The following is a 14344-nucleotide window of genomic DNA, read 5'->3' as shown; positions in this document are numbered from 1 at the left end:
TTTTTTTTAAGTAGTTTCTACACCCAGCGTGGGGCTCGAACTCATAACCCTGAGATCAAGAGTCACATGCTCTAGTGACCGAGCCAGCCAAGTGCCCCCCGATGTGTTATTTATAAGAGAGCTATTAGAAATACTAAATGATAAAAGGTGAAAGAACGTGGCTGTAAGAATTACAACACCTGGACTTAATCCCCTGTCCTTACGTTTTGGAATTTCTGGGTGCTTTTTTGTCCCCACTTGTGAAATGATAATAACAGCGAGTGCTGACACAGTGCCTACTGTGTGCTTAGCACTATCCTAAGTGCTTTACATATATTCATTTAGTCCTCAAAGCACCTCTCTTGGGGATGAGGAAACCGAGGCCCAGAAACGTAACTCTGCCCATGATTACACAGCACGGGGATTAGAGCACGGATGGGCTGAGCCCCAAGTCTGCGCATAACCGCTGGGACACGTGCAGCGTTTCCCGTGAGGATTATACGCTTCCCTCACTGGGGTTGTTGTGGGAATAAACCAATAAAACCAACATGAAAGCACCTGTCCGGGGGAAACGGCCAATAAACGTTAAAAATCAAATTAAACTGCATTCCCATTAGCATCAAATAACCATCCGGGCTGATGTTAGATCCATACCTCACTCGTTGGAGCTGAATCATAAATATGATCAAAGCTTCTGTGTGGCTGTGCAGTTTTTAACCTTACTAGCTGGCAGTCTCTTACGTGGGAAGGTGAATTTCATGTGGCACCTCGGTTAATCCGTGTAATTAATCAAATTAGCCAGACCAGCCTGTTTGGTTTTACCAGCTCATCGGTTTGTGCAGGATTGAAAATCGGGTTTCTTTCTTGAGCTTCAGTTCTGTTTTGTTTTGTTTTTTTTTATTTCCTTTAATGATCTCTACGTGCGATGTGGGGCTCGAACTCGTGACTCCCAGGTCAGGGCACAGGCTCTACTGACTGAGTCGGCAAAGTACCCTTCGAGCTCTGATTTCATGGGCAGGTGAAACATGCGTGGTGAGGGGCTCCTCAACTCAAGAGAAAGAAGATACTACAAAAAGCTCTACCCCGGGAACCTATCCACCCCTATGTCTTGGTTCCCATCCCAGGCTGTACTAACTCAAAACCCGCCTCTCGTGCTCCTGGAAATTATTAAAGCCACAGAAGCCAGCCTGGTATCATTCCTGGAAGTGATGGCATGTGCTCCCTTCACCACATTCCTGTAGGTGGTATTTCCACTAACGTCCTTCCAAGAAGGTCGTCCACTAATTTACCAGTATCTCCTTACCTCTGGTCACCTGACTGGTTCCTCCTTCATGGTGTCTGCTGTGACACTTACCCATTTCCAAGCACAAGCCTTTGTTCACGAGGAGTTTTAAAGAGATACCGGTTGATTTTTTTTTTTTAAGCCTATTATTAGAATGTTGATTTGAAAGTGAAACACTTCCCCTTGGGCAATATGATCTCCTCAATTAAGGATTAAAAGCGGCTTTAGGAAGAAAATACACTTTATTATCGGCTAATAAGAGAAAAGAAACACGCCTCGTTCAGTCCGTTCACCAGCCATCACCACTGATTGGTCCCCTCTTGGATTCCGCACAGGCCCGTCTCCCTGTAAAGTGGATGGCTCCCGAAAGCTTATTTGAAGGGGTCTACACCATAAAGAGTGACGTCTGGTCATATGGAATATTACTCTGGGAAATATTCTCACTTGGTAAGTTTTGCAGTTTGCTGCCAGTCGTTGCCCCCCACACGCTATCCCATTCCTAAATCAGGGTGCATGACCCGTGACCTCTGATGCTCCCCAGAGCTGGCTCGTCCTTACCTCTATGCAGAGTGTGCCGTTTCACGTTTTGTTTTGTTTTTTAATTCTTTTTAAAGTTTATTTATTTTTTTTTAATTTTTTTTCAACATTTATTTTTGGGACAGAGAGAGACAGAGCATGAACAGGGGAGGGGCAGAGAGAGAGGGAGACACAGAATCGGAAACAGGCTCCAGGCTCTGAGCCATCAGCCCAGAGCCCGACGCGGGGCTCGAACTCACGGACCGCGAGATCGTGACCTGGCTGAAGTCGGATGCTTAACCGACTGCGCCACCCAGGCGCCCCTACTGTTTATTTATTTTTGAGAGAGAGAGACCAGGGCAGGGGCAGAGAGAGAGGGAGACACAGAATCCGAAGCAGGCTCCAGGCTCCGAGCTGTCGGCACAGAGCCCGACGCGGGGCTCGAACCCACCAACCGCGAGATCATCACCTGAGCCAAAGCTGGATGATTAACGGACTGAGCCACCCGGGCGCCCCGATTTCGTGCTTTATTTGTGGTGTCTGTAGGTCTGTCTACCCCCACCGGCCTATAGCCACCGGCTGGAGGGCAGAAGTCATGACTCTCCCCGCCCACAGCCTCACGCCAAGCAGGGTCAGGCCCATGGGAGCTCTCGGTCCATGCTTGTTCGTTGAGTGAATGAAGAAACAAATGAGATGGTTTCTCCTCCCTAACGTTTTCCTCAGGTGTCAATCCTTACCCTGGCATTCCGGTAGACGCTAACTTCTATAAACTCATTCAGAGTGGATTCAAGATGGATCAGCCATTTTATGCCACAGAAGAAATGTAAGTTCAAATCAGAGGGCAAGGTGGCCGAAATCAGGAATTTACAGTCTCTCTCGTTCCGAATGCATGACCAAAAAAAAAAAAAAAAAAAAGCGCAAAACTCCTTAATGCAAAATGCAGATGATTCCTCTTAAAAAAAAAAAAAAAAAGGAAAGAAAAGAAAAGGAAACTCTAATCCTTTTCTTGGGGGGGAGAGGGGGGCAGGCGGGGCTTCCTGAACAAAACTGAACCTTCCTGCCCTAAGATACTATGAATTAGGGGCTTCAGTTCCTTTGCTTGAGGGATCCCTGGGGGTGATACAACTCCCATCTCCCGACTTCTGGGCCACGTCGTAGTTTTTATTTTTTATTTTTTTTATTTTTTTTAACGTTTATTTATTTTTGAGACGGAGAATGAACGGGGGAGGGGCAGAGAGAGAGGGAGACAGAATCTGAAACAGGCTCCAGGCTCTGAGCTGTTGGCACAGAGCCCGACACGGGGCTCGAACTCACGGACCGCGAGATCATGACCTGAGCTGAAGTTGGACGTTCAACCGACTGAGCCACCCAGGTGCCCCACGTCGTAGTTTTTAAAACGCATTTCTGGGGGCACCTGGGTGGCTCAGTCGGTTAAACATCCGACTTTGGCTCAGGTCATGATCTCACGGTCCGGGAGTTCGAGCCCCATGTCGGGCTCTGTGCTGACTGCTCAGAGCCTGGAGCCCGTTTCAGATTCTGTGTCTCCCTCTCTCTCTGCCCCTCCCCTGTTCACGCTCTGTCTCTCTCTGTCTCAAAAATAAACGTTAAAAAAAAATTTTTTTAATAAAAAAATTAAAAAAAATAATAAAACGCATTTCTGTCCCTCATCTAATTTGCTCTTTCCGGTGTGAGTTGAAAATCTAGTAAAGCCTGTGCCGCAAAACAACCAAGCCGCAGCTGAGCAGCTGTACGGGGCCTCCGCTTCCCTTGGTTCCGCTTCCCTTGGTTCGGCTTTCCTCTCCTTACTCCTCCTCCTCTTGCTTTTACAGATACTTTATAATGCAATCGTGCTGGGCTTTTGACTCGAGGAAACGGCCATCCTTCCCCAACCTGACCTCGTTTTTAGGATGTCAGCTGGCCGACGCAGAAGAAGCGGTAGGTAGCAGCACCCTGCTTGAAAAGGCGATGCTGGAGGGGCCCCCCGGGGGGCTCAGCCGGTTGGGCGGCCAGCTCTTGGTTTCGGCTCAGGTGGTGACCTCCCGAGTTCGGGAGTTCGAGCCCCGCGTCGGGCTCTGTGCTGGCAGCATGGAGCCTGCTTGGGATTCCCTCTCCCTCCCTCTCTCTCTGCCCCTCCCGGACTCGTGCTGTCTCTCTCTGAACAAGTAAACTTGAAAAGGCGTCCTTAGAAAGGAAAGCGGTAACTCAGAACACACGCTGGCTTCCTGAGACCCAAAGATACCACGTTGTCTTTCTCACCGCGATTTGCCTCGTTTGCCCTTTAAAAGTTGTATGGGGTGAGATATATTTATTGGTAACTGGTTTTTTTTTTTTTGTGGGGGGGGGGAAGCTCTCCCTAAAGGTTTCGGCCAATTGAGAAATTAAATGTCCAGTGCACAGGACTAGACAACCAAATAAAACTGAATCCCTGAGCGCTACCCCCCCCCCCGCCCGCCGCCGACCATTAGCATGGAGTAATCGCACGACTCAGTCATGTAATACAGTATCGTGGAGAGAACATTGCCCTGCAGTCCTGAGAGTCGAATCCCAGTCCTACCATGCGGTCTCCTCATTGCTGTGTGCATTACGGCAAATCGTTCCTCTGGGTCTTACTTTTCTCACCTGTAAAATGGGTTGTCACGCCGGGTGATCCTTGAGCGTTGTGAACTTGGAATCCCTCTGCTAACTCTTCTCCCCGGTAATACAACCTGGCATAGTGAACGGAACCATCCTCTAGAGGCCGTGGGCAAAGGATGGGACCTTGAACCTCCAGTACCCAGGTTCAAATCTTGGCTCCATCATTTACATCTTACAGGCCTCGATTAAGTCAATCTTTTGTTGGCTGTCAGTTTCCGTGTCTGAAATATGGGACTAACAGATCTTACTTTGGGGAGCTGTAAAGAGTAAATAAACTGATGTATGTGCAAAGACTTCCCACACAGCAGGCACTTGGTAGTTAATAAATGTTAGCTACATAGGCATCTGACTCTTTAAATGGATTGTCTGTGCTCTTTTTCTAAATTACTGAGTCCGTTTTCAATTCTGTGGCCTCTCCAGAGACCTGGGTATAGGTCGTGTGTGGCCTGTCCTCCTGGCAGGATGTTTGAAGAATCCCATTCGATCATTCGTCTGTTTGCTTGTTTGTTTCTGGGCTTTGTTGTTGTTGTTGTTTTGGTGCGAGAGTGAGCATGAGCAGGGGAGGGGCAGAGAGAGGGGGGAACAGAGGATCCGAAGCAGGATCCGCGTAGCCAGCAGCGAGCCCAGCGCGGGGCTCGAACTCACAAACCATGAGATCATGACCTGAGCCGAGGTCGGACGCTTAACCGACTGAGCCCCCCGGGCGCCCCTGAAAAAATCACATTTGGAAACGAAAATATGGTCAGGGAATTAGGTCCAGAAAGTCAGGGGAGATGGAGAGCCTCAGGGCTATGGAGTAGATAACCCGGAAATAGTTAATGACGCTATAAGAGAAACTGAAAGAAGAATCATGGAGAGAAAACAAGAAAGGAGCTGTTGAGGCAAAGAGAAAGCACCAAGTAATTTTCACTGGCTGGGGAGCTGGCTTTGGATCCACAGAGGTCTTATTTGCGCTAGAATTTTGGGAAGAATGAGTAGTGTTTTGGCTGCTGGGGGATGGGGGGTTGGTGGAGTGTTCCAGGCTGGATGAGTGATAGAGGTAAAGATTCACAGGTGAGAGAGGCGAATGGAAAACAAATGGTTGTGGCTAAAGTAAAGGGCGAGTGGGGGAACACGGAGAAAAACAAGACTATAAAGGTAGTGGGCCAGGGTGCAGGGTCCGCTGCGGCCAAACCGTCCCTTGGCTTTGTTCAGGACCTCCTTGGACTCGGTGTGCAGCTGTCCTCTGTCCCCATGCCCCCAGGACATCCAAATCCCTCTCCCTCTGCTCAGAGGGCCTTCGACATATCAGGGATTGTTGAATGGCAAGGTCTCCACGGACGATGACTCAGCTGAGGGTATCCAAGCTCAGGGACGCCCCTTCAACTTCTCCCCACCCCCCCCCATTCTCTTCCTCTCTGCCCCCTGACCCTCTGTGATGGAAAGTTCTTTTCCCTACCCGTCTCAGAGCCACTGATGGCAAGCTGTAGCTCCTTTAGGTAAATGACAAAATAGTGTCCCTGCCAGGGAGACATTCATCCACCCAGCCACCGTGGGGAGCCTCTCACCCCCGGCTGGTGCAGTGGGCTCCAGTCTAGAAGCCTGGGGAGCAGAGCAGAGATTGGACTTCAGGCCCCCCTTGCCCGCTTGGCTGGGCACCTCTGAGCGAGGCATGATCTCCGCAGCCGTGCCCACTGCGAGCAGACCCTGGCTCCTCCTGGGTCGCCGTTCCTCGGTTTCTCTTCACACCTCCCGAGCACAGCCACGTGTCGTCTCTTGAGTGGGAAGACAGGCCTTGCCAGCGTGCCTGGGGTAACATCTCCTGCTCCGCGTGCGAATGCTTTTTGTAGACTCTCTGCTTTTGCTCCATCGTGGACTCGGGAAGCAAATGGCCCTCGGGGAACCAGTGAGAAGAGGAGGGAAGCACGCAGAGGAAACACAGGTTAATGCTTTGAGGTGTAACTCACAAGCAGGGAGATCGTCGGACAACGTGCTAAGGCAATGAGGATTTGTGGAACCGGGGAGGATTTGCAGAATGGACAGACATGCTTCAAGATTTGTCTCGAAGCCCAGATCGCTACGGGTGTGACAGATGTTAACCGGGCTTATGGTGGTGACCCTCTCGCAATAGACACCCAGAGACGAATCGTGTCGTACGCTTGAAGCTAATCCGGTGTCACATGTCCCTTATACATCCGTTTTTTTTTTTTTGAAAAAGGAGCCAGACCAAGTTATTCCCTCGTCTCCAAAGACTCCCCCCTGTAACTTCTCCGGTCAGATTTCAGGGTCCTTCTTCTGAGTCCCCATAACACTATGTGACACTCTGAGACTCAGTGTTGTATGATACTTTTGCTTTCCCATCACTAGACTTGGTCCACGAGGACAAGGACGTGCACTGTTCATCTTCACATCACCTGTGTGGTCCCACAGGCAGGAGAGACTCACAGCATGAGGGTACGTTAGAGGCCCCGTCTGTTGTGTTCAGTGTGACATACCCAGTGCTTAGCGTATAGAAAGGGCTAAGCAACGATATCTGGAAGAAAGGAAGCGTAAAAGCAAGTTTGGGGAGGCAAAAGCGAAACAGCACAAGGAAGGACATCCGTTAAGAGGTGACTGTGGCAGCAGAGGTGAGCAAAGGAGGGAGTGAACTGGACCGCGGCAGGGGGGAGGGGTGCAGAGGAAAGGGACACACAGCTCCTGTTTCAAGAAAGGGGCCTGAACTCACATCACCTCTCCTTTCATATCAGTGCCCACAAATTATAGGATATATAATATAGAATATAGAACTGTATTATAAATGTATCATATATAATGTATTGCAAATAAATATAATACAAATATAAAGGATTTGTATTTGTAATACAAATTTGTATTTGTAATACAAATTTGTATATTGTAATACAAATACAAATATTTAATATAAATATTAAAATATAGTATATACACTACATATTTTTATTACTTTTTATTTTATTTATTAAAAAAATTTTTAATGTTTATTTTTGAGAGAGAGAGAGAGGGACAGACAGAGCATGAACGGGGGAGGGCAGAAAGTGAGGGAGACTCAGAATCCCGAGCAGGCTCCAGGCTCTGAGCCATCAGCACAGAGCCCGATGCGGGGCTCAAACGCACGAACCAGGAGATCACGACATGAGCCGAAGTCAGACACTTAACCCGCTGAGCCACCCAGGAGCCCCTGTTATATATTTTTAAAGAAGTGAGGCCATAATTGCCTTTGAAAGCCAGAAGGCGATCTCTGTGGACCGGGAACGGTGGAAAACCCCTGGGATGATGAAAGCAGTCAGGACTGAAGGGAGAAGACCCACGGCAGAGGACTCTTTGAAAGGATAAGGACACGTGCTTCCCTAACGGGCAGGGAGAGGTCTGGTGGGATCTTGCAGTGGTTCCACAGTGGGGGCAGCCACACTGTTAAGTACACGTAAGAATAAAGCAAGTGTTAAAAATGTGAGTATAACCACCGTTAAGAGAGAATATAATATATCTCAGGCGTAGTGCAGAAATAAAAATATAGTCTATAATCTCAGGTGTGGGGCGCCTGGGTGGCTCAGTAGGTTAAGCGTCCGACTTTGGGCTCAGGTCATGATCTCACCGCTCGTGAGTAAGTTCAAGCCCCACATCGGGCTCTGTGCCGACAGCTCGGAGCCCGGAGCCTGCTTCGGATTCTGTGTCTCCCTCTCTCTCTCTGCCCCTCCCCTGCTTGCTCCCTCTCTCTCAATAAATAAATAAATAAATAAATAAATAAATAAATAAACAAACAATTATAATCTCAGGTGTAGCGTAGAAATAAAAAAGGACCATAGAAAACTTGATCAACCCAACAAAGCAGGGGAGAGAGAAACAAAGAACATTCATGGAAATAGAAAAAAAAAAAACACACAAAAGCAGGATTCGTAAGTCCACTTAGGAAAGAGAATTTCAAAATAAATGTGCCTGTCATCATACAGGCACATTAACTGGCCTCAGTGCAGTGGAATGGGACATCGCCAAGAACAACCAAAAAGGCCCCAACATCTGACGTCAGAGATGAAAATCCCTGCTTACAGAAGTCTTTGGTTCACAAGAAGGAGGAGGAAGGAAAAAGAAATAAAAATAGAGCCTGCTTATTAAAACCTGTAGGAGCCAGCCACGTTTATAATTCTAAATTCATTTGTTAGAAAACAAAAAAGAATGAAAATGAATGACTTCAACTTTCAACTCAAGAAACTAAGAAAAAAAAAACCAAACAGCAATGTATGAGGAGACAGAGAGGAAGAAGAGAAGGAACAAAGCAGCAGAACAGAACTAATAGAGGGGCGCCTGGGTGGCTCAGGCGGTTAAACATCTGTCTTCGGCTCAGGTCATGATCTCGCAGTTCATGGGTTCGAGCCCCGCATCGGGCTCTGTGCTGACAGGTCGGAGCCTAGAGCCTGCTTCGGATTCTGTGTCTCCCTCTCTCTCTGTGTCCCTCCCCTGCTCGCTGTCTGTCTCTCTTTCTCTCAAAAATAAACAAATATTGGGGCGCCTGGGTGGCTCAGTCGGTTAAGCGGCCGACTTCGGCTCAGGTCACTATCTCGCGGTCTGTGAGTTCGAGCCCCGCGTCGGGCTCTGGGCTGACAGCTTGGAGCCTGGAGCCTGCTTCGGATTCTGTGTCTCCCTCTCTCTGACCCTCCCCCGTTCATGCTCTGTCTCAAAATAAATAAACGTTAAAAAATAAATAAATAAATAAATAAATAAATAAATAAATAAATAAATAATAAACAAATATTAAAAACAAAAAAAGAACTAATATTGATACAGGCAGATTTCATTAAACTGAGAGTAGCCCCCAAAACAAAATAATAGTGATGGTCAGGAAAGCCAAAAGTTGTTTTTAAACTAATAATTTAATTGCTCCCATTTTTGGTGTCATGCACACTTCCTAACATGTTACCCATAATAATACATTTAATTCTCATTTCAGGCTCACGAAGTAAATTCAACCGTTACCTCTTTTGCAGATCAGTAAACAGAGATACAGAGAGGTTCAGTTTGCCCAAGGTCACACAGTAAAGGTCAGACTTAGGGGTTGAATACAACAGTCTGGAAGTGGTTGACACTGTATATTAATATTGTATATTAACACAGTGTACAAATATACCACTAAAGCACACTATGAAGAGAGCAATTAAGAAAGAAGAGACAGCATAAATAAGATTCAGGATAAAAAGAACGTAATTATGGATAGGGACACCATTTTCTTTTCTTTTTTAAAAAAAAAAATTTATTTTAATGTTTATTCTCGAGAGGGAGACAGACAGAGACAGAGTGTGAGTGGGGGAGGGTCAGAGAGAGAGGGAGACACAGAATCCGAAGCAGGCTCGGGGCTCCGAGCTCTCAGCCCAGAGCCCGATGCGGGGCTCGAACTCACAAACCGCGAGATCATGACCCGAGCCGAAGTCGGTCGCTTAATGGGACACCATTTTCAAAAGTATGAGAAAACCTTACGCACCTCTTTCCACGGATGCACTTGGAAAGCTGGGGTTTCAAAATTTTTATAAGGAGAATGTACTTATGGATTACTTGTGCCATTAAAAATTCATTTAAAAAATCGCTTACAGGGGTGAAGGAGGTACCAGCTTCCGGTTATAATGACTAAGTCACCAGGATGAAAGGTACAGCATAGGGAATACGTCAGTGGTAGTGTAACAAAAAGTGTATGGTGACAGAAGGCAGCCACGCTCCGGTGAACACGGTAACATACAGGCTCGTGGAATCACGCACTATGTTGTACACCTGAAGCTGATGTAACATTGTGTGTCACTTATACGTCAGTTAGACCAATTGCGTAAATAAAAATCCATGAAAGAAATGGAAAAGGAAGACATGAAAAGCAGTGATATACCCGAACGCGCCCCAGGGACGGACTGACTGGCTCTGGGAGCACAGCGAGCTCGAGGAGATGGTTCCGGAACTTCGGGATCACGGGACTGGCAGGGCGCCAAGTGGAATTGCAAACACAGGAAGCAGGGAAGGTTTGGGGATGAAAGATCATGAATACAGGTTGGGTCTGAAGCGTCCCTGGTGTTTCTGTCACAGCCTCGCTCGGAGGGTTAGACATCCAACGCCCGAGATGTACGTTTGGTTCAACAGGTCATGACCGACGGCTGCTTTCCAAAAAACACATATCGTCCCTGTTCATCCTTCCGGGTACAGGCAGAGTGTTATTGTGCAGACCAGGGTCAAAAGGATATTTCTCTCCATCTGCTTTCCAGAAAGAAAAAAATTAAAGAGTACGAGGCGGTCCGCTCAGTTACCAAACTGAAAAACAGACAACCCTTGTCTTGTCGTAAGGCTCTGGAGAAAATAGTGTTCCCAAACACAGCTGACGGTGCAGCCTGAGTGTTTCAGCACTCAAGTATGCGTCCCCTTGGACCCAGAGATGCCACTTCCCCATTCATCCCAGAGACAGACGAGGCCAGTGTAACCTTTGTAGTTTTATGTTACATAGCCAGTCCACCGAAAGGTTAGTTAAGGGCGGCCGGGTGGCTCAGTCCGCCGAGCGTCCAACTTTTGGTGCTGGCTCAGGTCATGATCTCGCGGTCGTGGGATTGAACCCCATGTCCGGCTCCTCGCCGAGCATGGAGACTGCTTGGGCTTCTCTCCCTCCCTCTGTCTCTCTGTCTCTCTCTCTCTGCCCCTCCCCCCCTCGCACTCCATCTCTCAAAAATAAATAAATGATTGATTGATTTTAAAAAAGTTTAGTGATGGTACATCAGTACTATGGAATGCTAGGCTGCTGTTAAAAAGATGAATGTGCTTCCATTCCGTCAACAGGGAAAATATATAACGCACGTAACATCAGGACAACATATTAGCAACTCAGAATAAGGCTCGAAACCAGAATCTACACTCTCAGCCTACGGATACACAATTGTGGATGCACAGCAGACTATAACGGTGGCCACCTCTGATGAGTTTAGCTTGTTTTCTATACATCTTCCTCTATGGCTTACGTTATCTCTATGAATGTGCGTTAACTTTATCATCAGACAAAAAGTAGAACTGCTTTCATTTTGGAAAAGCACTCTAAAGTCACCCAAGTGAAACTCAAGCATCGGTCCCCCGTATTAATTGCATAATGAACAGGTCTCTCTTAGTGGCCTTTCTCTTTTATGGTTTTACCACGCAGCTTTAGGATTTCTAGATCGAGATTTTGTAGCCAAGATTAGAAATAATAATGGAATAAAATGCTCGACTTGATTTCTCCATGAATAAAAGGACCAAATCTGCTTTGTCAATTAATATCCTCTTAAGATTATCCTCTAAGGCTTATGTATAGTAATAGCAAGTAATTTGCAGTAAAGCCCCGTGACATGTACGTCATCATCGGATGGTAACCAGTGTTGTGTCTTTTTTCCCACATTCAGATGTATCAGAACACGGATGGCCATGTTTCCGACCGTCCTTCCGTCTACCAAAACAGGCAACCTTACAGCAGAGAGGTGGAATCGGGTTTACTCACTCCACAGGCTCCTGTCGAAGATTCCTAGAGAAACGACTTAGTCTTAAAGACTTCCTCCCTTCAACCCCCAGCTTAAACAGGCTATAGATTACCAAAACAGGATTAATCTCATCACTAAAAGAAAGTATATTCTCAACTGCTGCTTTGCTGGACTTTTCTCTAGAAGCTCTCTGTATTTACTCTTGTTTTCAAAGGAACTTTTGTAAAAATCACATCATCCTTTGCACAAGGCAGGAAGAGCTGATAATTAACTTTATTGGAGCATCTACCCACATCCAAAGGCCTTCTCAGTCTGGCTTCAGTGAAAATTGTGTACCTGAACTATAGTATATTCTCGTAAATACATAAAACAAAAGCATTTTGCTAAGGAGAAGCTGATATGATTTTTTTAAATCTATGTTTTAAAACAATATGTAACTTTTCCAGCTATTTAGTGATATATTTTATGAATGAAAATAAAATTTCTTCTATAGAGTTGTTTGTCATTGAATTATTTGCATGGTCTATTTAGGGCAAGACTTAACTGGAGGGGAGGAACCTAATGAAATTGTGTGCAATGTTCTGTTTTTTGTTTTTTGTTTTTTTTTTCCTACTGAGAAGGTCCATCCTTTTGTTGGATCCTTAAAAGGATCTGTGACTCCTGCCCCCAGACCAGGAACCAAACAGCTGGCGAAGGCTTGCTTTTCTGCAGCACTCCATTGATTCAGCCTCCCTCGTCCTTTGAAGCTTAGCTCCCTCCCTCCCACAGCTTATAAACTTGGACTTGCCCCTGTCCTTACATTCCAGTGTGGTTCTTGGTGAAGGTCTGCCTTCTCTTGTCCTCCCTTCCAGTGCCTCGGTTAAGATAAGAGCCCTGGGGGCGCCTGGGTGGCTCGGTCGGTTAGGCGTCCGACTTCGGCTCAGGTCACGATCTCGCAGTCCGTGAGTTCGAGCCCCGCGTCTGGCTCTGTGCTGACTGCTCAGAGCCTAGAGCCTGTTTCAGATTCTGTGTCTCCCTCTCTCTCTCTGACCCTCCCCCATTCATGCTCTGTCTCTCTCTGTCTCAAAAATAAGTAAACGTTAAAAAAAATTAAAAAAATTAAAAAAAAATAAATAAAATAAAAAAAAAAGATAAGAGCCCTGAAGCCAGTCCCGCTAGGCTGGACTTCTCTGTCCACCACTCTTCGCCATGCAACGTTGGTCAAGTAACTGAACTTCGTTAGGCCCCAGTTTCCCATTCTGAAAGAAGAGATAATGATGGATGGAATCTCTCTCACAGGGTTGCTGTAAGAATTAGATGGATAACATACATAATATATGCATGTCATAAATATACACATACACAGATGGTCCCCAACTTATAGTGGTTCAACTTACTATTTTTCAACTTTACGACGGCGCAAAAGGGATACACATTCAGTAGAGACGGTCCTTTGAATTTTGAATTTCGATCTTTTCCTGGGTTAGCGATATTACCCTCTTTCATGATGCTGGACAGTAAAAGCTCCCAGTCTGCTGTGGGATCACAGGGTAAACAAGCAACACCCTGGCCGGCATTCTGGTGTTTATTCTGGGTACGGTATTCAGTCTGTGACATGAGAGTTCCAACACTTTATTATAAAATAGGCTGGGTGTAGACGATTTTGCCCAACTGGAGGCTGACATCAGTATTCTGAGCACATTTGAGGTGGGCCAGGCTAAGCTGTGATGTTCAGTAGGTTGGGTCTATTAAATACATTTCAACTTATGATATTTTCAACTTACTGTGGGTTTATTGGAACATGGCCCCTCCTGGGATGTTTATTCCTCTTTAAGCCCTTGCTTTGTTGCTAGACTTGAGCTCTGTCTTATACTTTAGGTCTTTCTCAGCTCCACCAGCCATCATGAGTGATGGCTTCCTCTGCTGAAATCTACAAGCTTCTTGTCCATATCATCCAACTGGCCCTTAACATGAACATCCTTTCTTTTCGCTTGGATTTCTTTCAAGCAACAAAAATGTATTATCTTTCAGTTCTATAGGTAAGCAGTTCGACAAATGTCCTTCTGGGCTAAAATCGAGGTGTCATCAGGGTTACGTTCCTTTCTGGAGGCTCTAGTGGAGAATCTGTGTCCTCACCGGTTCCAGCTTCTACGGGCTGCTAGAATTCCTTGGCTGGTGGCCCCCTGCCCCCATCTTCATAGCCAACAATACTGCATCTTTCCATCTGTTCTTCTGTAACCTTGTCTCCCTCTGCCCATGAGCTCAGCAGAGACCAGTTCTCTCATTGCAAGGATCATGTCTCTTCACTTGGATTTTTAGAAGCATGAAAGTAGATATGATTTATTCTAAGTTGTATGGTTAATTCCCACTTGTGTATACAGTCAGGACACAAGAAATATCTGTATTTGATTGTTTTTTTTACCTACTCAAGTTAAAGCATCAAATATGCTTGGTGTTAAGAATTCAGATAATTTTGTCTTTTTACTTATAGTAA

The 14344-nt window shown here is 46.3% G+C and overlaps 1 protein-coding gene across 2 annotated transcripts in view; it reads left to right on the top strand.

Moving 5' to 3' along the window:
* The window catches only part of FLT3 (fms related receptor tyrosine kinase 3), a 77337-nt gene extending 64972 nt beyond the window's left edge, over positions 1 to 12365 (top strand). For both annotated transcript variants that reach the window (XM_045465452.1, XM_045465383.1), the window contains exons 21-24: positions 1597 to 1708; positions 2501 to 2600; positions 3607 to 3712; positions 11797 to 12365. In XM_045465452.1, coding sequence (XP_045321408.1) covers positions 1597 to 1708; positions 2501 to 2600; positions 3607 to 3712; positions 11797 to 11919 — 441 coding nt within the window. In that variant the 3' untranslated portion in view covers positions 11920 to 12365. The remainder of the gene's footprint in view (positions 1 to 1596; positions 1709 to 2500; positions 2601 to 3606; positions 3713 to 11796) is intronic.
* Positions 12366 to 14344: the final 1979 nt, after the last annotated feature.

Source organism: Leopardus geoffroyi, chromosome A1 (genome assembly GCF_018350155.1).
Source record: "Leopardus geoffroyi isolate Oge1 chromosome A1, O.geoffroyi_Oge1_pat1.0, whole genome shotgun sequence".
NCBI lineage: Eukaryota > Metazoa > Chordata > Mammalia > Carnivora > Felidae > Leopardus > Leopardus geoffroyi.
Note: the sequence above shows the minus strand (reverse complement) of the source record. Positions and strands in the feature narration are given on the sequence as shown.